The 23,339-nt window shown below is 44.9% G+C and overlaps 1 protein-coding gene across 1 annotated transcript in view; it reads left to right on the forward strand.

The window, feature by feature from the left end:
• LOC129861974 (cGMP-inhibited 3',5'-cyclic phosphodiesterase 3A-like) overlaps window positions 1-23,114 on the forward strand; it is a 237,420-nt gene extending 214,306 nt beyond the window's left edge. The window contains exons 13-15 of the mRNA XM_055933225.1: window positions 2,979-3,140; window positions 22,434-22,686; window positions 22,806-23,114. Coding sequence (XP_055789200.1) covers window positions 2,979-3,140; window positions 22,434-22,686; window positions 22,806-23,107 — 717 coding nt within the window. The 3' untranslated portion in view covers window positions 23,108-23,114. The remainder of the gene's footprint in view (window positions 1-2,978; window positions 3,141-22,433; window positions 22,687-22,805) is intronic.
• Window positions 23,115-23,339: the final 225 nt, after the last annotated feature.

The raw sequence follows: 23,339 nt of genomic DNA on the forward strand, positions 1-23,339 counted from the left end.
TAACAAATAATTTAAAAAACTTCTTCGGGATCAGTGTCCCTTCCACGGGACGGTTGAGCTAACGTAGGCTAATACGATTAGCATGAGGTTGTAAGTAACAAGACATTTCCCAGGACATAGACATATCTGATATAGGCAGAAAGCATAAATTGCTGTTAATCTAACTGCACTGTCCAATTTACAGTAGCTATTACAGTGAAATAATACAATGCTATTGTTTGAGAGTGCACAATTTTGAACATTAACATTTATTAATAAACAAATTAGGCACATTTGGGCAGTCTTGATACAACATTTTGAACAGAAACGCAATGGTTCATTGGATCAGTCTAAAACTTTGCACATACACTGCTGCCATCTAGTGGCCCAAATCTAAATTGCACCTGGGTTGGAATAATACATGATGGCCGTTCTCTTACATTTCAACGATGATGGTGCAAATAAAATACTAGAGAACAGTTTGTTTTTTCTTTGTATTATCTTTTACCAAATCTATTGTGTTATATTCTCCTACATTGCTTTCACATTTCCACAAACGCCAAAGACTTTCCTTTCAAATGATACCAATAATATGCATATCCTTGCTTCAGGGCCTGAGCTACAGGCAGTTAGATTTGGGTATGTCATTTTAGGCGAAATAGAAAAAAGGGGCGGATCCTTAAGAGGTTTTTAAAGAGCAACAAGAAAATAACAAGGCTATATACAGGGGGTACCGGTACAGAGTCAATGTGCAGGGGGCACAGGTTAATTGAGATAATTGAGGTAATATGTACATGTAGGTAGAGGTAAAGTGACTGTGCATTGGAGCGGCAGGTAGCCCAGTGGTTAGAGTGGAGGGGCGGCAGGTAGCCTAGTGGTTAAATCATTGGACTAGTAACCGAAAGGTTGCAAGATCGAATCCCCGAACCGACAAGGTAAAAATATGTTGTTCTGCCCTTGAACAAGGCAGTTAACCCACTGTTCCTAGGCTGTCATTGAAACTAAGATTTTGTTCTTAACTGACTTGCATTTTTGAATAAAGGTAAAATAAATTGATCATAAACGGAGAGTAGCAGCAGTTTGTTGATGATGTGGATACCAAGAGTGTGTAACCACACAGTGGTGATTTTAGCATGTAAATCTTGGTGGGCAAAAAAAGTGTAATGGGGGATGCATGCCAGCAAAGCCACTACACAACACAACACTAAACAACACAACACTACACTAAACAACACAACACAACACTAAACAACACAACACTACACTAAACAACACAACACAACACAACACTACACAACACAACACTACACAATACATGAATTGCACTATAACGGTGACAAACGGTGCCCACAAACTGTTAGGGCCTACATGAAGCTGTCCCAACAGCAGAGTCCAAACATATCAGTCCCAACACCTTACCACCGCTACACCTGGTTATCAGCGGAGCCTTGACTGGCAGGGAAACAGGTCATTCAAGGGGACGACAAGCGTATAAGAGGCAATCTGTAATTTTGATTAAGACATTAATAAGCGAGCCAGGACGGACATAGTCAATTTAACTGTTTGTTCAGCTTTTGAAATGTACAGCAACAGAATTCAGAGCATAGGTCATTCTTACAGTGTTTTCCCTGTACACCAAGTCAGAACCGTAGGGTAAATGAAGGGGGCATATAAGCAGACAATGAAAGCTCTTACAACATTCAATGATGACATTTCTCTAAAACAGGTTATAGGCTACATGTGCACCACCAAGTCAGAAGAGTAACGTTAAGCGAATTTAAGAGGTGAAAATAGACCAACTTATTAGGGTGAGGCACATGGCCTACTGACAGCTTACTACACAACATACACTTAGTTTTACTTTCTTAGCTACAGTATACACATCTCCCTGGCATATTACATTATTTATGCAGCAGCATATAAGACATTTCTGGACTCACCTTGTTGTGCTGTGCTCACTTGAACAGGAAGGTGGCCCGGCGGTTCTTCCTGGGCAAATTATGTCATCAAAGAAAGACAAAGAGGCCGGATTTACAATTCCTGATTGGATTTGGATGACCGTGCAAAACGTATTACACTAGGCTACCTTGTTTATTGCCCATTTCCCAGTTGCAATGCTTGCAGTTACCCACTGTCAGTAATTCCTTCCAAACCACTCATTGTTGTATAACGGCCGATGAGCAACGATACGTTTTATCTATAATTTCTCTTCATTACTTCTCTTCATATGACAAGGATTAAAGAGGATTTGCCAGTAGATTGTCGACTTGATTCATGATGATGACTGCTAGCTAAGATTTTGAAAGTATGATGTTGACATGATCAGTCCAATCAAAGCTACTGTAGATATAACGTGATTTGACGTCATTTTATCTGTGGCCAATGACCTTGAGCCTTCTTGGATGGGCACTTCTAATGTAAGTCTATGGCATTCGTAGTCTACCCTTATTACTTGGCCGTGACTTACCCCACCTCCACAGAAAGCACTGAGCTAGCCTGAAACACCTGCATTTTGAAGCTGCCTTACTCAAGAAAACAAAAAAGAGACCATGTTTATATGTGGATTTATTAACTCAATGATATATATTGTCCCACTTGCCCTGAATGACGGGTCGCCACTGGGCCTACCTAGAAATGAGGAATACATTGAAAAAAAGAAAGGGGTTTTGAGGAAGATGATTATTCAACCTAAAGGTCAAATAATTCCGTCAGTTTCAGAGCAGCACAGAACAGATACGTACCGAGAGGTGGGGATTAAAGGGTTAATCCAAAATACGGAATGTTGGAGCTATGGAATTCTTAAATCAGGAATCCAATTTAAATGTTACATTCTTGGTTAAATGACAACTGATTTACCATGTTATTGAACCACGTAGATATATATATTTTCAGATGTGTGATAGATGAAAGGTTTTGTATAGTAAGTGCCCTAATGTACCATATAAGTTCACAAAGCATTTTTATAGGTTAACATATTTTGTCTTTGTCTTTTACTATAGGTAGGTGATGACGTGACGAGGGGTATTGATTGGTCCAATGAGAACGACAGACTGCTGGTGTGTCAGATGTGCATCAAGCTAGCTGACATCAATGGCCCACTGAAACACAAGGACCTGCACCTACAGTGGACCAAGGGCATCGTCGATGAGTTCTATGAACAGGTCAGATTCTCCCTCTCTATCTCACACACACACACACACACACACACACACACACACACACACACACACACACACACACACACACAGACACAGACACAGACACAGACACAGACACAGACACAGACACACACAGACACAGACACAGACACAGACACAGACACAGACAGACAGACAGACAGACAGAAACAAAAGTACCTGCACCTACAGTGGACCAAAGGCATCGTCGATGAATTCTATGAACATGTGAGATCCAAATCATACCCTAGCCCCTACACTCTAGCCCCTATACTCTAGCCCCTATACTCTAGCCCCTACACCCTAGCCCCTACACCCCAGCCCACACACACACACACACACACACACACACACACACACACACACACACACACACACACACACACACACACACACACACACACACACACACACACACACACACACACACACACACACACACACACACACACACACACACACACACACACACACACACGCGTGGGAGTAAAATAAGTGACATGCTTTCAATCCAGAAGCGATGGTTTGGATTCTCAGAATTCTCATCCCATCTCTTCAGAAGTAACCACCAGTCCAACAGAAGTATACAACAGAAAAACACTAACACATCCGATACATTCATGGGACTGGAAGGTTTCACGTGCTAGTACAAGGTTTATCCGACATGAAACTCCTGTGAAAGGAAAAGCTGTTATGTTCAATATTAGAAATAATATGGCAATACAGATGGGTATAGTATTGTAAAAGAAAAGTCTCTGCCCCATGCTACAAAGCTATCAGGCACTATAGACTGTAGAATAATATATATAAAATACACATTTAAGTCAAATAAAAACTGTAGTAGTATTTTTTTAAACTTATTTGACCTTTATTTAACTAGGCAAGTCAGTTAAGAACAAATTCTTATTTACAATGACAGACTACCCCGGGCCGACGCTGGGCCAATTGTGCACCGCCTTATAGGACTCCCAATCACGGCAGAATGTGATACAGCCTGGATATAAGCCTGACCGCTGCACCACTCGGGAGCACAATGTACTACCGTTGTACTACGCTTTTAGAAAAAAGAGTTCCAGAAGGGTTCCTCGGCTGTCCCCATAGGAGAACCCTTTTTGGCTCCAGGTAGAACACTTTTGGGTTCCATGCTGAACCCTCTGTGGAAAGGGTTCTACATGGAACCCAAAAGAGTTCTACCTGGAACCAAAAAGGGTTCTTCAAAGGGTTTTCCTATGGGGACAGCTGAAGAATCCTTTTAGGTTTTACAGTGCCTTGCAAAAGTATTCATCCCCCTTGGCATTTTTCCTATTTTGTTGCATTACAACCTGCAATTTAAATAGATTTTATTTGGTTTTCATGTAATGGACATGCACAAAATAGTCCAAATTGGTAAAGTGAAATGAAAAAAATCACTTGTTTAAATAAATAAAAAACGGAAAAGTGGTTTGTGCATATGTATTCACCCCTTTGCTATGAAGCCCCTAAATAAGATCTTGTGCAACCAATTACCTTCAGAAGTCACAATTTTAAGAATATGGCACCACAAGAGAGGGCCGCCCACCAAACCTCACAGACCAGGCAAGGAGGGCATTAATCAGAGAGCCAACAAAGAGACCAAAGATAACCCTGAAGGAGCTGCAAAGCTCCACAGGGGAGATTGGAGTATCTGTCCATAGGACCACTTTAAGCCGTACACTCCACAGAGCTGGGCTTTATGGAAGTGTGACCAGAAAAAAGCCATTGCTTGAAGAAAAAAATAAGCAAACACGTTTGGTGTTCACCAAAATTCATGTGGGAGACTCCCCAAACATATGGAAGAATGTACTCTGATCAGATGAGACTAAAATGTCACTTTTTGGCCATCAAGGAAAACATTATGTCTGGCGCAAACCCAACACCTCTTATCACCCCGAGAATACCATCCCCACAGTGAAGTATGGTGGTGGCAGCATCATGTTGTGGAGAAGTTTTTCACTGGCAGGGACTGGGAAACTGGTCAGAATTGAAGGAATGAAGGAATTATGGATGGTGCTAAATACAGGGAAATTCTTGAGGGAAACCTGTTTCAGTCTTGCAGAGACTTGAAACTGGGACAGAGGTTCACCTTCCAGCTGGACAATGACCCTAAGCGTACTGCTAAAGCAACACTCGAGTGGTTTAAGGGGAAACATTTAAATGTCTTGGAATGGCCTAGTCAAAGCCCAGACCTCAATCCAATTGAGAATCTGTGGTATGACTTAAAGATTGCTGTACACCAGCGGAACCCATCCAACTTGAAGGAGCTGGAGCAGTTTTGCCTTGAAGAATGGGCAAAAATCTCAGTGGCTAGATGTGCCAAGCCTATAGAGACATACCCCAAGAGACTTCCAGCTGTAATTTCTGCAAAAGGTGGCTCTAAAAAAGTATTGACTTTGGAGGGGGTGAATAGTTATGCACGCTCAAGTTTTCAGTTTTTTTGTCTTATTTCTTGTTGGTTTCACACCCCAAAAACATTTTGCATCTTCAAAGTGGTAGGCATGTTTTGTAAATTAAATGAAACACCCCCCCCCCCCCCCCAAAAAAAAACAAACAAATTGGTTTTATTTCCAGGTTGAAAGGCAACAAAAAAGGAAAAATGCCAAGGGGGTGAATACTTTCGCAGGCCACCTTAGATAGCACCTTTTTTTGTAAGAGTGTAGAGCGACTGTATGTCTAAATCACAAGTTTTTCTCAGTCCCATTCATTTTGCTGACCCCAAAGCTTGATGGATTTTCTCCCAGTAATTTAATTTTTATTCCATCTCCCTGACAAATTGAGATAGTAATGGCATGTCTGCTGCCTGGAATTGCACAGAGATTAACCCGTAGAATGTCAACCTTGGTAGAAAATGCGACACACATGAAATATGATTGTCCGGATAAGGAATATGCCATCCATAGACAATCAGATTCTATTTATTTACGTATGTTCAGACTAAAGATGACTTTGTGTGTTCTGTGTAACAGGAGAATATATGACAACATATGATGACATATGACATATGTTGGTACGATTTAAATTCTCTGATAAGGAATATGCATTGGGTCTTCTGCCATCATGGCCAATCACTTTTATACCAAGTATTTATATTTCATATTTTTGGCATTATGACATATGACACATATGCTAGACCGGTCAAATATATTGGCACCTTTGCATTATACAATGGAGTGAAAGTTATTTTTTCTCATTTCAAAACTGGTTGAATGGCTGTTTTTACCCTGTTGTCACCTTTAACTAATCACAGGTCAGTTACACGGTAAATCAGATCCTGTTGTCACCTTTAACTAATCACAGGTAAGTTACACGAGAAATCAGATCTTGCCCCCAATCAAATACATGTAAATGTTGAATCATTTTATACAGGCCATATTCATATTTTGAAAAGAAATAGTGAATTGTGCAAAGGTGCCAATAAACAATATATAGTGTACTGAGGAAACTGCATCAGGGTGTCTTCCATAGTCAGTTGCCAATTATTTCTGTATGTTCACTGTAGCTTACATATACCATGTGTGTTCTGCATGGCATTGATTTCCAAGACATTTTGTCTGTATAAAATACCTTTACATCATTTGAGGACATTGAAAACGTATAGGCTTCTGACGTTTGTTATTTCCACTTTGAAATGTCAGACTTTCCCTTACAAAAAATGTATCAATTACTACAAAAATACCCATTCATTGTAATCCACAGAATAGTTCACATTTCCTGTCGCAAAACACCAGTCTCAACGTCAACAGTGAAGAGGCGACTCAGGGATGCTGGCCTTCTAGGCAGAGTTTCAAAGAAAAAGATATATCTCAGACTGGCCAATAAAAATAAATGATTAAGATGGGCAAAAGAACATAGACACTGGACAGAGGAACTCTGCCTAGAAGGCCAGCATCCCTGAGTCGCCTCTTCATTGTTGACGTTGAGACTGGTGTTTTGCAGGTACTATTTAATGAAGCTGCCAGTTGAGGACTTGTGAGGCGTCTGTTTCTCAAACTAGACACTCTAATGTACTTGTCCTCTTGCTCAGTAGTGCACCGGGGCCTCCCACTCCTCTTTCTATTCTGATTAGAGTCAGTTTGCGCTGTTCTGTGAACACAGCGTTGTACGAGATCTTCAGTTTCTTGGCAATTTCTCGCATGGAATAGCCTTCATTTCTCAGAACAAGAAAAGACTGTCGAGTTTCAGAAGAAAGTCCTTTGTTTTTAGACATTTTGAGCCTGTAATCGAACCCACACATGCTGATGCTCCAGATACTCAACTAGTCTAAAGAAGGCCAGTTTTATTGCTTCTTTAAGCAGGACAACAATTTTCAGCGGTGCTAACATATTTGCAAAAGGGTTTTCTAATGATCAATTAGCCTTTTAAAATGATAAACTTGGATTAGCTAACACAACGTGCCATTGGAACACAGGAATGATGGTTGCTGATAATTGGCCTCTACATGCCTATGTAGATATTCCACAAAATATCAGCAGTTTCCAGCTACAATAGTCATTTACAACATTAACAATGTCTGCTCTGCATTTCTGATCAATTTGGTGTTATTTTAATGGACAAAACATGTGCTTTCCTTTCAAAAACAAGGACATTTCTAAGTGACCCCAAACTTTTAAACGGTAGTGTACGTTCATGTAAAAACATTAACATGTAGTGTGTTTGCATGGATCTATCAGTTACACATACATGTCAGTACATACACACAACAAGTAGGTCACATGGGGGAGAGGCGTTGTGCCGTTAGGTGTTGCTTTATTTGTTTCTCTGAAACCAGGTTTGCTGTTCACTTGCTCTATATGAGATGGAAGGAAGTTCCATGCACTCATGGCTCTGTATAATACTGTACATAATACTGTACATTTTCTTTCTGGACCTGGGGACTGTGAAAAGACCCCTGGTGGCATGTCTGGTGGGGTAAGTGTGTGTGTGTCAGTGCTGTGTGTAAGTTGACTATGCAAACAATTTGGAATTTCCAACACATTAATGTATTTTAGATAAACAACTCCTCAACTCTTAGCCAGGAGAGACTGGCGTGCATACTATTAATATTATACCTCTGATTACAATGAAGAGCAAAACGTGTTGTTCTGTTCTGGGCCAGCTGCAGCTGTTACTTCTGCTCCTGCCACGCCCTCTACTGCTCATCCTGTGTCTCCTTGATCTGCTGCCACTCCCCCAGTTTTCTCTCTCGTGTGTGTGTGTGTGGAGAGACAGGTGTGCTGGAGTCAGAGCAGATCCCCACCAGCTGCAACCTGTTCCATAATCAAGACCCTGCCACTTCCACACTGCCAGATCGTAGCCTCTGCTCTGTCAATCTGCATTTTAGCCATTGGCTCATGCATAGATCCTATTTTCATGTTGTGCCCATTTTTCCTTGCCTGACGCTGTTCTCTCTGCTACAGTTCCGTCCACTCAGACTCTGGTCCTTGTCTCCAGTCCCACGTCTCGTCAGTCCTGCCACTCTGCCCAGAACCCCCACTCCACTGCTTCCTTGGATTCTGCTCCGGACCTGCTCACCCAGCCCCAACTCCCCTCGCTCCAGCCTTAGAACCTGGATCCTGCAACCCGTCCAAGCTTCCCCTGGCCTGCACCACATCTTTCATCTGCTTTTCAATAAATACCTTATCCCAATCTCCTCGTCTGAGTCTGCACTTGGGTTCACCTGCTCTTCTCCGCGTAACATTAACTAGGTATTTCTTTGGATCACTTGATCATAACTGGACAATAATAAAGATAAGATAAAACTAGAGCCTACAGGACTTGCTTTGTGTTGTGTCAAAAAAGCAGAGCATCTCTATGGACAGACCCCTCCCCATCTTTACAACTATTTAATCTATGTTTCGACCATGACAGTTTACAATCTAAGGAAACACCAAGTAATTTAGTCCCCTCAACTTGTTCAACAGCCACACTGTTCATTATCAGATTCAGCTGAGGTCTACAACTTAAGGAATGATTTGTACCAAATGAAGTGCTCTTAGTTTAAGATATTCAGGACTAGTTTATTAGTGGCCACCGATTCCAAAACTGACTGCAACTCTTCAGGGTGCCATCAGCCCAACCCAGCCCAAATCATTGCCACACACTCTTCAACTAGCGTATGAAGCCAGCCTGAGCCAAGCCTCCTTCATAGTGTAGAAGAAAAGTCTGCACTCCAGAAGCTTGGCAACAGTCTGGCCCTTCAATGACAATGACCCCAATGATGGATAGGATTCAATATGGTGATTATGCTGTTGGGGTGCTAGGCAACTGGTGGAGGAGCAGCAGTGATTGCAACAGTGATTACACAGACAGACCACGGCCTTGGAGTCAATGTGTGGGGTGTTCTGTTGGCGCCAATGTATGGGCTGAGCCTGTGTGGTTGTCCATTTAAATCTAGTCCTAGAAGGCATGCACTGCTCTGTAAAGTCCCCAGTGTGTCACTAAGGAAGAGATGAGATGGATGTGTGTTTTGTAACTGGCATATTTATTTTCACAGAATGTGAAACTGGAGATTTATATGATTTGATTTATACCCCTATTATGTTGGATGTTCAGCCATAAAATTATTATTTCATGCAATGTTTCTAAAAAGAAATAGAGAATTACAGAAAAACAATAGTCCAAACCAAATGTCTCTACCACATATGGTTCAATATGCAGACAATTATATCAGATCATTTAGCATGATTAGAGTGAATAGAATATCTGTACAGCCATGGTCAAAAAGTGGTCGCTACTCAATAGAACTCTGTCACAGCTCCGAGGGCAGAAATGCGTTAACTACGAACGTCAACTGACAAGCTAGCTAGTGGCTGCAGCTTCGTGTTTAAATTTTTTTTAATTTCACCTTTATTTAACCAGGTAGGCTAGTTGAAAACAAGTTCTCATTTACAACTGCGACCTGGCCAAGATAAAGCAAAGCAGTGCAACACATACAACAACCCAGAGTTACACATGGAATAAACAAACATACAGTCAATATTACAATAGAAAAACTATATATACAGTGTGTGCAAATGAGGTAGGATAAGGGAGGTAAGGCAATAAATAGGCCATAGTGGCGAAATATTACAATATAGCAATTAAACACTGGAGTGTTAGATGTGCAGAAGATGAGTGTGCAAATAGAGATACTGGGGTGCAAAGGAGCAAAAATATATAGAATAAATAACAGTATGGGGATGAGGTAGTTGGATGGGCTATTTACAGATGGGCTATGTACAGGTGCAGTGATCTGTGAGCTGCTCTGACAACTGGTGCTGAAAGTTAGTGAGGGAGATATAAGTCTCCAGCTTCAGTGATTTTTGCAGTTTGTTCCAGTCATTGGCATTAGAGAACTGGAAGGAAAGGCGGCCAAACGAGGAATTGGCTTTGGGGGTGACCAGTGAAATATACCTGCTGGAGCGCGTGCTACTGGTGGGTGCTGCTATAGTGACCAGTGAGCTGAGATAAGGCGGAGCTTTACCTAGCAAAGACTTATAGATGACCTGGAGCCAGTGGGTCTGGCGACAAATGTGAAGCGAGGGCCAGCCAACGAGAGCATACAGGTCGCCGTGGTGGGTAGTATATGGGGCTTTGGTGACAAAACGGATGGCACTGTGATAGACTGCATCCAATTTGCTGAGTAGTGTTGGAGGCTATTTTGTAAATGACATCGCCGAAGTCAAGGATCGGTAGGATAGTCAGTTTTACGAGGGTATGTTTGGCAGCATGAGTGAAGGATGCTTTGCTTGCGAAATAGTAAGCCGATTCTAGATTAAATTTTGGATTGTAGATGCTTAATGTGAGTCTGGAAGGAGAGTTTACAGTCTAGCCAGACACCTAGGTATTTGTAGTTGTCCACATATTCTAAGTCAGATCCGTCCAGAGTAGTGATGCTGGGTGGGCGGGCAGGTGTGGGCAGTGATCGGTTGAAGAGCATGCATTTAGTTTTACTTGCATTTAACTTTTTAGGGCTGCAATCCCACTAACGGGATCGATATGACAACAGTCAGTGAAAGTGCAGGGCGCCAAATTCAAACAACAGAAATCTCATAATTAAAATTCCTCAAACATACAACTATCTTATACCATTTTAAAGGTACTCTTGTTGTTAATCCCACCAAAGTGTCCGAATTCAAAAAGGCTTTACAGCGAAAGCACCACAAACGATTATGTTAGGTCACCGCCAAATCACAGAAAAACACAGCCATTTTTCCAGCCAAAGACAGGAGTCACAAAAAGCAGAAATAGAGATAAAATTAATCACTAACCTTTGATGATCTTCATCAGATGACACTCATAGGACTTCATGTCACACAATACATGTATGTTTTGTTCGGTAAAGTTCATATTTATATAAAAAAATCTCAGTATACTTTGGCACGTTATGTTCAGTAATTCCAAAAACATCCGGTGATTATGCAGAGAGCCACATCAATTTACAGAAATACTCATAAACCAAAGATCAAGTGTTATACATGGAATTTTATATCCACTTCTCCTTAATGCAACCGCTGTGTCAGATTTCAAAAAGCTTTACGGAAAAAGCTAACCATGCAATAATCTGAGGTCGGCACTCCGAGCCCAATCAAGACAAAAATATATCCGCCATATTGTGCAGTCAAGAGAAGTCAGAAATAACATTATAAATATTCATTTACCTTTGATGATCTTCATCAGAATGCACTCCCAGGAATCACAGTTCCACAATAAATGTTTAATTTGTTCGGTAATGTCCATCATTTATGTCCAAATAGCTACTTTTGGCGCGTTTGGTACACAAATCCAAAGTCACGACGCGCGTTCACTAACATAACAGTCAGTAGAAACATGTCAAACGATGTATTGAATCAATCTTTAGGATGTTTTTAACATAAATATTCAAAAATTTCAACCGGAGAATTCCTTTGCCTTCAGAAGTGCGATAGAACATAGCTCGCTCTCACATGAACGCGCATGGTCAGCGCATGTTCAGGTCATGGTAGACCTTACTCAATCCCCTCTCATTCGGCCCCCCTTCATGTTAGAAGCCTCAGACAAGGTTCTAAAGACTGTTGACATCTAGTGGAAGCCTTAGGAAGTGCAAAATGACCCATTTCCCACTGTGTATTTGATAGGCGATGAGATGAAAACCTACAAACCTCAGATTTCCCACTTCCTGGTTGGATTTTTTCTCAGGTTTTTGCCTGCCATATGAGTTCTGCTATACTCAAAGACATCATTCAAACAGTTTTAGAAACTTCAGAGTGTTTTCCATCCAATACTACTAATAATATGCATATATTAGCAACTGGGACTGAGGAGCAGGCAGTTTACTCTGGGCACCTCTGGGCACATTTTCATCCAAGCTACTCAATACTGCCCCTGCAGCCATAAGAAGTTTTAAGAGCAGTTGGAGGCCACGGAAGGAGAGTTGTATGGCATTGAATCTCGTCTGGAGGATAGTTAACACAGTGGCCAAAGAAGGGAAAGAAGTATACAGAATGGTGTCGTCTGCGTAGAGGTGGATCAGAGAATCACCAGCAGCAAGAATGACATCATTATATATACAGAGAAAAGAGTCGCCCTGAGAATTGAACCCTGTGGCACCCCCATAGAGACTGCCGGAGGCCCGGACAACAGGCCCTCCGATTTGACACACTGAACTCTGTCTGAGAAGTAGTTGGTGAACCAGGCGAGGCAGTCATTTGAGAAGCCAAGGCTTTTGAGTCTGCCGATAAGAATGTGGTGATTTACAGAGTCGAAAGCCTTGGCCAGATCGATGAATACAGCTGCACAGTATTGTCTCTTATCGATGGCGGTTATGATATCGTTTAGGACCTTGAGCGTGGCTGAGGTGCACCCATGACCAGCTCGGAAACCAGATTGTATGGTGGAGAAGGTACTGTGGGATTCGAAATCGTCGGTGATCTGTTTGTTAACTTGGCTTTCGAAGACCTTAGAAAGGCAGGGCAGGATGGGTATAGGTCTGTAGCAGTTTGGGTCTAGGGTGTCTTCCCTTTGAAGAGGGGGATGACCGCGGCAGCTTCCCAATCTTTGGGTATCTCAGACGATACGAAACAGAAGTTGAACAGGCTAGTAATAGGGGTTGCAACAATTTCGCCGGATAATTTTAGAAAGAGAGGGTCCAGATTGTCTAGCCCTGCTGATTTGTAGGGGTCCAGATTTTGCAGCTCTTTCAGAACATCAGCTATCTGGATTTGGGTGAAGGAGAAAGGGGGGGCTTGGGTAAGTTGCTGTGGGGGGTGCAGGGCTGTTGACCGGGGTAGGGGTAGCCAAGTGGAAAGCATAGCCAGCCGTAGAAAAATGCTTATTGAAATTCTCAATTATTGTGGATTTATTGGTCGTGACAGTGTTTTCTAGCCTCAGCTCAGTGGGCAGCTGGGAGGAGGTGCACTTATTCTCCATGGACTTTACAGTGTCCCAGAACTTTTTGGAGTTTATGTTACAGGATGCAAATTTCTGTTTGAAAAAGCTAGCCTTTGCTTTCTGAACTGCCTGTGTATATTGGTTCCCAACTTCCCTGAAAAGTTGCGTATTGTGGGTGTAACAATTCCAGTGGTGGAAACAAGAGTCAGGTGCAGAGAGCAGGAATCTCTTACAAAAGGTGGAATTTATTTCCTTCACGTAATCACCTACAAAACGGTGACGCCACTTTAAACACTGGGCGCGTAAAGAAAAAATGTCCAACATCAATAGAATGACGAAATCCACAAAATACACACCACAAACACGAAACAGAAAATCAAGCCCGCACAAAAGGGAGCGGGCAAACTGGGTTTAAATAACCCCTAATCTAAACATACAACAGGTGAAACAAATTAGACAAACTAAAAGGATAACAGAAAAGGGGATCGGTGGCAGCTAGTAGACCGGAGACGACGACCGCCGAGCGCCGCCCGAACGGGAAGAGGCACCATCCTCGGCGGGACTCGTAACAGTACCCCCCTCCCGACGCGCGGCTCCCGCAGCGCGCCGACTCCGGCCTCGAGGACGACCCGGAGGACGAGGAGCAGGGCGCTCCGGATGGAGGCGGTGAAAGTCCCTCAACAGGGACGGATCCAAGATGTCCCCCACCGGTACCCAGCATCTCTCCTCCGGACCGTACCCCTCCCAGTCCACGAGGTACTGCAGGCCCCTCACCCGGCGTCTTGAGTCCAGAATAGTTCTGATCCTATACGCCGGGGACCCCTCGATGTCGAGAGGGGGAGGAGGGACCTCCGGTACCTCACCTTCCTGCAGGGGACCAGCTACCACCGGCCTGAGGAGAGACACATGAAACGAGGGGTTAATACGATAGTAAGAGGGAAGTTGTAACCTATAACACACCTCGTTTATCCTCCTCAGGACTTTAAATGGCCCCACACACTGCGGCCCCAGCTTCCGGCAGGGCAGGCGGAGGGGCAGGTTTCGGGCCGAGAGCCAGACCCTGTCCCCTGGTGCAAACACAGGGGCCTCACTGCGGTGGCGGTCAGCGCTCCTCTTCTGCCGTTCACTGGCCTGCTTAAGAGAGTCCTGGACCGCTCGCCAGGTCTCTCTAGAGCGCTGTACCCATTCCTCCACCGCAGGAGCCTCAGTCTGGCTCTGGTGCCACGGAGCCAGGACCGGCTGGTACCCCAGTACACACTCGAAAGGCGACATGTTCGTAGATGAGTGGCGGAGTGAGTTCTGGGCCAACTCCGCCCACGGGACGTACCTCGCCCATTCTCCTGGCCGGTCCTGGCAATACGACCTCAGAAACCTACCCACCTCCTGGTTCACTCTCTCCACCTGCCCATTACTTTCGGGGTGATACCCAGAGGTAAGGCTGACCGAGACCCCCAGACGCTCCATAAACGCCCTCCATACCCGGGACGTGAACTGGGGACCTCGATCAGATACGATATCCTCCGGCACCCCATAATGCCGGAAGACGTGGGTAAATAGAGCCTCCGCAGTCTGTAGGGCCGTAGGGAGACCAGGCAATGGGAGGAGACGACAGGACTTAGAGAACCGATCCACAACGACCAAAATGGTAGTGTTCCCCTGAGACGGAGGAAGATCCGTCAAAAAATCTACTGATAGATGAGACCATGGCCGTTGTGGAACCGGAAGGGGTTGTAACTTCCCCCTTGGTAGGTGCCTAGGAGCCTTACTCTGAGCGCATACCGAGCAGGAGGAGACATAGAGTCTCACGTCCTTAGCCAAGGTGGGCCACCAGTATTTCCCTCTAAGACCACGCACTGTCCTCTCCACCCCCGGATGACCCGAAGCAGGTATTGAGTGAGCCCACCGAATCAATCGATCACGAACACCAAGCGGTACGTACCTACGGCCAGTCGGACACTGGGACGGCGCAGGTTCTACCCTCAACGCCCGCTCGATGTCCGCGTCCACCTCCCATACCACCGGAGCCACCAGACATGAGGCGGGAAGGATGGGAGTCGGATCGATGGGCCGGTCATCCGTGTCATAGAGACGAGACAGCGCGTCGGCCTTTGTGTTGAGGGAACCTGGTCGGTAAGAGATCGTAAATCTAAAACGAGTAAAAAACATGGCCCACCTCGCCTGACGCGGATTCAATCTCCTCGCCTCTCGGATATACTCCAGATTGTGATGGTCAGTCCAGATGAGAAAAGGGTACTTAGCCCCCTCAAGCCAGTGTCTCCACACCTTCAGGGCTTTTACCATAGCTAGTAACTCCCTGTCCCCCACATCATAGTTCCGCTCCGCCGGACTCAACTTCTTAGAAAAGAAAGCACAGGGACGGAGCTTCGGTGGCGTGCCCGAGCGCTGTGATAGCACGGCTCCAACACCAGCCTCGGACGCATCCACCTCCACTATGAACGCTAATGAAGGGTCCGGATGCGCCAACACGGGAGCCTCAGTGAAACATGCCTTCAACTGGTTAAAAGCTCTCTCAGCCTCGGCCGACCACTGTAGACGCACCGGCCCTCCCTTTAGCAGTGAGGTAATGGGGGCCGCCACTTGGCCAAAACCCCGGATAAACCTCCGGTAGTAATTGGCAAACCCTAAAAACCGCTGCACCTCCTTTACCGTGGCTGGAGTCGGCCAATTACGCACGGCGTTAACGCGATCACACTCCATAACCACCCCTGACATGGAAATGCGATAACCCAGGAAGGAAACGGCTTGTTTGGAAAACACACATTTCTCAGCCTTGACGTATAGGTCATGCTCCAGCAGCCTCCCAAGAACCCTGCGCACCAGGGAAACATGCGCGGCGCGTGTAGCAGAATAGATCAGGATGTCATCAATATACACTACCACACCCTGCCCGTGCAGGTCCCTGAGAATCTCATCTACAAAGGATTGGAAAACGGCTGGAGCATTCTTTAACCCATACGGCATGACGAGGTACTCATAGTGGCCTGATGTGGTACTAAACGCTGTTTTCCACTCGTCTCCCTCCCGAATACGCACCAAATTATACGCGCTCCTAAGATCCAGTTTTGTGAAAAAACGTGCTCCGTGGAATGATTCCACCGCCGTAGCGATGAGAGGTAGCGGATAACTAAATCCCACTGTGATTGAATTTAGACCTCGATAATCAATGCACGGACGCAGTCCTCCCTCCTTTTTTCTCACAAAAAAGAAACTCGAGGAGACGGGTGACATGGAGGGCCGAATGAACCCCTGTCTCAGAGCTTCCGTGACATATGTCTCCATAGCCAACGTCTCCTCCTGTGACAAGGGGTACACATGACTCCTGGGAAGTGCAGCGTTCACCTGGAGGTTTATCACACAATCCCACCGTCGATGAGGTGGTAATTTAGTCGCTTTCTTTTTACTAAAAGCGATAGCCAAATCGGCATATTCTGGGGGAATGCGCACAGTGGAAAACTGGTCTGGACTCTCCACCGAGGTGGCACCGATGGAAACTCCCACACACCTACCTGAACACTCCTCTGACCACCCCTGAAGAGCTCCCTGTCTCCAGGAAATGAGGGGATTGTGAATGGCTAGCCAAGGAACCCCCAACACCACTGGAAACCCAGGTGAATCAATAAGGTAGAAACTAATCTGCTCCCTATGATCCCCCTGTGTTACCATGTCCAGCGGAATCGTGGCCTCCCTGACCAGCCCTGACCCTAGCGGTCGGCTATCTAAGGAGTGCACAGGGAAAGGAGGGTCTATCTGTACCAACGGAATACCCAACTTACGGGCTAGACCGCGATCCATAAAACTCCCAGCTGCGCCTGAGTCTACGAGCGCCTTATGCTGAAGAGAAGGGAAAAACGCAGGGAAGAAAATAATCAAAAACATGTGACCGACAGGAAGCTCTGGGTGAGTCTTGTGCCTACTCACCTGGGGTGATCGAGGAGTATTCCGCCTGCCATCTCCATTCCCAGAGGCGCTCCTCCAACACCGGTCTGAAGTGTGTCCTCTCCTGCCACAATAGGTGCAAGAGTAGCTACCTCCTCTGGCCCCCCTAGATGCAGCCCCTCCCAACTCCATCGGGGTTGAAGTGGGAGGACTGGGAGGTGGAACGGACAGGACCCCCTCTGAACGCCCGCGGGCAGCTAGCAGGTTGTCCAGTCGAATAGACATGTCAATTAACTCATCAAGAGAGAGCGTAGTGTCTCGACAAGCTAGCTCCCGACGGACGTCCTCCCGAAGGCTACATCGATAATGGTCCATCAGGGCCCTGTCATTCCACCCCGCGCCAGCAGCCAAGGTCCGGAACTCCAAAGCGAAGTCTTGCGCACTCCTCGTCTCCTGTCTGAGGTGAAACAGTCTCTCACCCACCGCTCGGCCCTCCTGAGGGTGGTCAAATACGGCCCGAAAGCGGCGAGTGAACTCTGGGTAGTTGTCCCGAACAGAGTCTGGGCCGTTCCAGACCGCATTAGCCCATTCCAGGGCTCTACCAGTCAGACAGGAGATGAGGAGGCTAACACTCTCCTCTCCAGAGGGAGTCGGACGAACAGTGGCCAAGTAGAGCTCCAACTGGAGCAAAAACCCCTGGCACCCAGCCACCGCTCCATCGTACTCCCTTGGGAGCGCAAGACGCAATGCACCCGAACCTGATGCTGACGTTGATGGGGAAGGTTGCCCCGTCTGGGAAGGAGCTGGGGTTGTAGTCGGGATACCACTCCTCTCCCATCGTTCCATCCTCTCCATCATCATGTCCATTGCTGTCCCTATTCGATGGAGAACGGCGGTGTGATGCTGGACACGCTCCTCCATCGATGGGAGAGGGGTGGTTGCTGCTTCTGCTGACTCCATTCCTTTTGGTGCGGGCTTCTGTAACAATTCCAGTGGTGGAAACAAGAGTCAGGTGCAGAGAGCAGGAATCTCTTACAAAAGGTGGAATTTATTTCCTTCACGTAATCACCTACAAAACGGTGACGCCACTTTAAACACTGGGCGCGTAAAGAAAAAATGTCCAACATCAATAGAATGACGAAATCCACAAAATACACACCACAAACACGAAACAGAAAATCAAGCCCGCACAAAAGGGAGCGGGCAAACTGGGTTTAAATAACCCCTAATCTAAACATACAACAGGTGAAACAAATTAGACAAACTAAAAGGATAACAGAAAAGGGGATCGGTGGCAGCTAGTAGACCGGAGACGACGACCGCCGAGCGCCGCCCGAACGGGAAGAGGCACCATCCTCGGCGGGACTCGTAACAGTGGGGGCTATTCGGTGCTAATGCAGTACGCCACAGGATGTTTTTGAACTGGTCAAGGGCAGTCAGGTCTGGATTGAACCAAGGGCTATATTAGTTCTAGGTTCTACATTTTTTGAATGGGGCATGCGTATTTAAGATGGTGAAGAAGGTTCTTTTAAAGGATAACCAGGCATCCTCTACTGATACCCCGGCCAGGTCGATTAGAAAGGCCTGCTCGCTGAAGTGTTTTAGGGAGCGTTTGACAGTGATGAGGGGTGGTCGTTTGACCGCAGAACCATTATTGACGCAGGCAATGAGGCAGTGATCGCTGAGATCCTGGTTGACGACAGATGTGTATTTGGAGGGCAGGTTGGTTAGGAGGATATCTATGAGGGTGCCCATGTTTACGGATTTGGGGTTGTACCTGGTAGGTTCATTGATAATTTGTGTGAGATTGAGGGCATCAAGCTTAGATTGTAGGATGGCCGGGGTGTTAAGCATGTCCCAGTTTAGGTCAGTTATTAGCACGAGCTCTGAAGATAGATGGGGGGCAATCAATTCACATATGGTGTACAGGGAACAGCTGTGGGCAGAGGGTGGTCTATTGCAAGCGGCAAATGTGAGAGACTTGTTTCTGGAAAGGTGGATTTTTAAAAGTAGAAGCTCAAATTGTTTGGGCACAGACCTGGATAGTAAGACAGAACTCTGCAGTAGATTGCAACTCCGCCCCCTTTGGCAGTTCTATCTTGTCGGAAAATGTTATATTTAGGGATGGAAATTTCTGCGTTTTTGGTGGTCTTCCTAAGCCAGGATTCAGACATGGCTAGGTTGGCAGAGTGTGCTAAAGCAGTGAATAAAACAAACTGAGGGAGGAGGCTTCTAATGTTAACATGCATGAAACCAAGGCTTTTACAGTTGCAGAAGTCAACAAATGAGAGCGCCTAGGGAATGGTAGTGGAGCTAGGCACTGCAGGGCCTGGATTAACCTTTACATCACCAGAGGAACAGAGGAGGAGTAGAATAAGGGTATGGCTAAAGGCTATAAGAACTGGTCGTCTAGTACGTTTGGGACAGAGAGTAAAAGGAGCAGGTTTCTGGGCACGATAGCATATATTCAAGGCATAATGTACAGACAAGGGTATGGTAGGATGTGAATACAGTGGAGGTAAACCTATGCATTGAGTGATGATGAGAGAGATGTTGTCTCTAGAAACATCATTTAAACCAGGTGAGGTCACTGCATGTGTGGGAGGTGGAACGAAAGAGTTAGCTAAGGCGTATTGAGCAGGGCTAGAGGCTCTGCAGTGAAATAAGGCAATAATCACTAACCAAAACAGCAATGGATAAGGCGTATTGACATTTGGGAAAGGAATGCATAGCCGAGTGATCATAGCCGAGTGAAATCTGCGTTATAGAAAACAAAATTGGTTCTACATATTCATTTACAAAGCTAACAGACTGAATTTCAATATCTAACTTCCCCCGAAAGCAATGGGTATGTTCAAGCGGTAAGCTTAACGAAGCCGACTGTTGACGGAAATCGGCGAGTGAAGTCAGGAGAGGTGCATCTGTGATAGCCGAAAGTCAGATACTGTGGTGGTCTCAGATTAACATGGCAGTGTCAACATAGCTGCTGTTGTTTATAAATGTTTTTCTGTATAAATGTTGAAATAAACTTTCTCGCCATATCACACACACACACAAACTAAAAACATAACATGTGTACAATTAATTGGTTAGAGACAGGTCTCAAATATACCTTTCATTTGATTGGTTAGAGACAGGTCTCAAATATACCTTTCATTTGATTGGTTAGAGACAGGTCTCAAATACACCTTTCATTTGATTGGTTAGAGACAGGTCTCAAATATACCTTTCATTTGATTGGTTAGAGACAGGTCTCAAATATACCTTTCATTTGATTGGTTAGAGACAGGTCTCAAATATACCTTTCATTTGATTGGTTAGAGACAGGTCTCAAATATACCTTTCATTTGTATTTCCATTGGCTTTAGAATTGCGATAAAGTTCCTGTTTCAGTTATGTTTTTGTCCACAATCGCGTGGGTCAAACCAGAACACCCTAATGATTGGTTGACAAAAGTGCCTCCACAATGATGGTGAGTAGCAGCCGCAGCAACTTGGAGGCAAGAAACTGCATGACTTCATCAAAAACTGCATGACCTTTGATCACATGATTTTCGTAAAGTTCATCCAGTTGACATATAGTCGCAAATTGGACAATTTGAAAGGCGGTGACCAACAACTTGACAAACATGATCCACTTGTACACTCCTGAGTGGCGCAGCGGTCTAAGGCACTGCATCTCAGTATTAGAGCCACGGATCTGGAGATAAAAATGACCAAGGTATCACGTTGATTTTGATTGGTCCAAAGCACGGAAACACCTCCAAATGTTACCAAGTCCCAACACTGAAAAAATAGAAGAGATACAACCAAGAGCAGGGGTTACAACAAACTAACGTTCTTATTTAAAGTAACTGCCCAGTATTTCCAATGGTAATTAAGTATATTATGAAGCAGCTTTTCTGTGTTGGAATGGTATGGGCGTATTCTGGTAATTAAAAATATTCATGCAAGTAGACCGCTGATTGGCCAGCTCATCCTCCTCAAGGTGATGATGACATCACGTTCTATGAGGACTTAGTAAGCATTTTTTGTAAACGGTCTGTTTGAGATACAAGTTTGTGGTAGGTTTCTGAAAGTGTTTTTTTCTCCAATTTATGCTTTGGCCACAAATACTTGTATAGGAAAAGTCAACATTATTTGGATATGTTATAACTTTTATATATAACTTTTAAAAGTCATATTTTCAATGGGCAGTTACTGTAATTAATATGGTTAAATACTTAGTAAGTCATGTCAGAAAATAACTTAACAGATTCATTACTTACCAACAACAGCTGCCAATTCCAATAAAATTACATCACGCTTTGAATTTCACTTTCCGTGATTTGTCTAACAACTCTATCATGAATCTAGCAAATACGTCCTGTGGGTCAGAGTGCAGTTTTTATTTTGTTTCATGGCACAAACTTCTGTTAGTACGTTCCTCACATTGGCTTGAGTCACTGAAGGAGCAGGCCTGTCCCGGCAAGTGCAGGGGGGTTGCCTAGGAACACGTTCCTTGGAGGGAGACAATGTCTCTATTGAGGCGACACATTCCTGCGACTTGTGAATCTCTTTGGAACGAACAGCTAGCATGATCTAAGCTAATAGAGAGAATCATCGAACAAAATAACTACATTATGGCATTTAAGTTACAAATCATTAAATATTTACACATAATAGACATTTCGGTACATTTGTGGACAAAAATCTTAATTAAGTACAAGCATAATTAAGGTTATAATATTGTAGAGAACAATCTATTTGTTAATCGTATGTGATTCATAATGACAGAAATCTACATTTAGACACATTTATTAGCACCCTCTTGAATGTACCCACATTTCACTACATTCTAGAGCAGTGAGTGAATGTCTTATCGTGTGTAATCATCATTTATCAACTCGCGTGTCATAATTTGATCTACCTATACATTATGTAGCCTACAGATGTTAAATGTTGTTTTTTTAATCTCTTGACTGTAGCACCAAAAAACCTCCTAGCAAGCAATAAAGTCTTCTGATTCTAAAAAGTGAACGTGTCATCACCTCTTCCACAGGGTGACGAGGAGTCCAGCCAGGGCCTTCCCATCAGCCCCTTCATGGACCGCTCTGCTCCTCAGCTGGCTAAGCTCCAGGAGTCCTTCATCACCCACATCGTAGGACCGCTCTGTAATTCATACGACTCCGCAGCACTCATGCCCGGACGTTGGGTGGAGCCTAACCCCGAGGAGGAGGAGGAGGAGCACGAGGAAGATGAAGAGGAGGATACGACAGAGGATGACGATGGGTCTACTAGCTCAGAGGCATCGCGTAAGAATGTTTCCTTTACTTTACTTGGTGTAGTTGACAGGGACAATGCACATTAATATTTACCCAGAATCAATGCATGAAAAAACTATTAAATATTGTTTCTCCAAACCCTTCTGTAGAGAAAGGCAAAGCAGCTCCCAAGAAGAGGAGGAAAGTGTTCTGTCAGATCACCCAGCACCTGATGGACAACCACGAGATGTGGAAGAAGGTGATCGCAGAGGAAACCCCCAAGCAAAACAATGTAGCTGAGCCAATCCTATCCATCCACGAGGAGGAGGAGGAGCCAGGGAGCAGGGAGGATGTAGTGGAGGGGGAGGAGCCAGAAGAGGAAGGGGAGGTGCCAGAGGAGGAAATAGATGAGGAGTGGCCAGCACCCCCGAAGGACGAGTCTGAACCTGTAGAAGAGGCGGGGCCAGAGTGAGGGCCCCAAAGGCTCATGGCGAGTGCTATTTGGGATCCTTGGGATATTGCTACCCTAAACCCTAACCCTTAACCCTAAACTTAACCATAACCCTTACCTAACCTTAACCCGTTACATAAACCATTTTAAATGTAAACTTAAATGGGGTAGGGATGTCCCAAGGATCCCAGATAGCAAGGAGCAAAGGCTCATGGGAATGAAACAAGGCAGCCGTTAGCCCGAGCCAGAACAT

Source organism: Salvelinus fontinalis, chromosome 9, assembly GCF_029448725.1.
Source record: "Salvelinus fontinalis isolate EN_2023a chromosome 9, ASM2944872v1, whole genome shotgun sequence".
Taxonomy (NCBI): Eukaryota; Metazoa; Chordata; class Actinopteri; order Salmoniformes; family Salmonidae; genus Salvelinus; species Salvelinus fontinalis.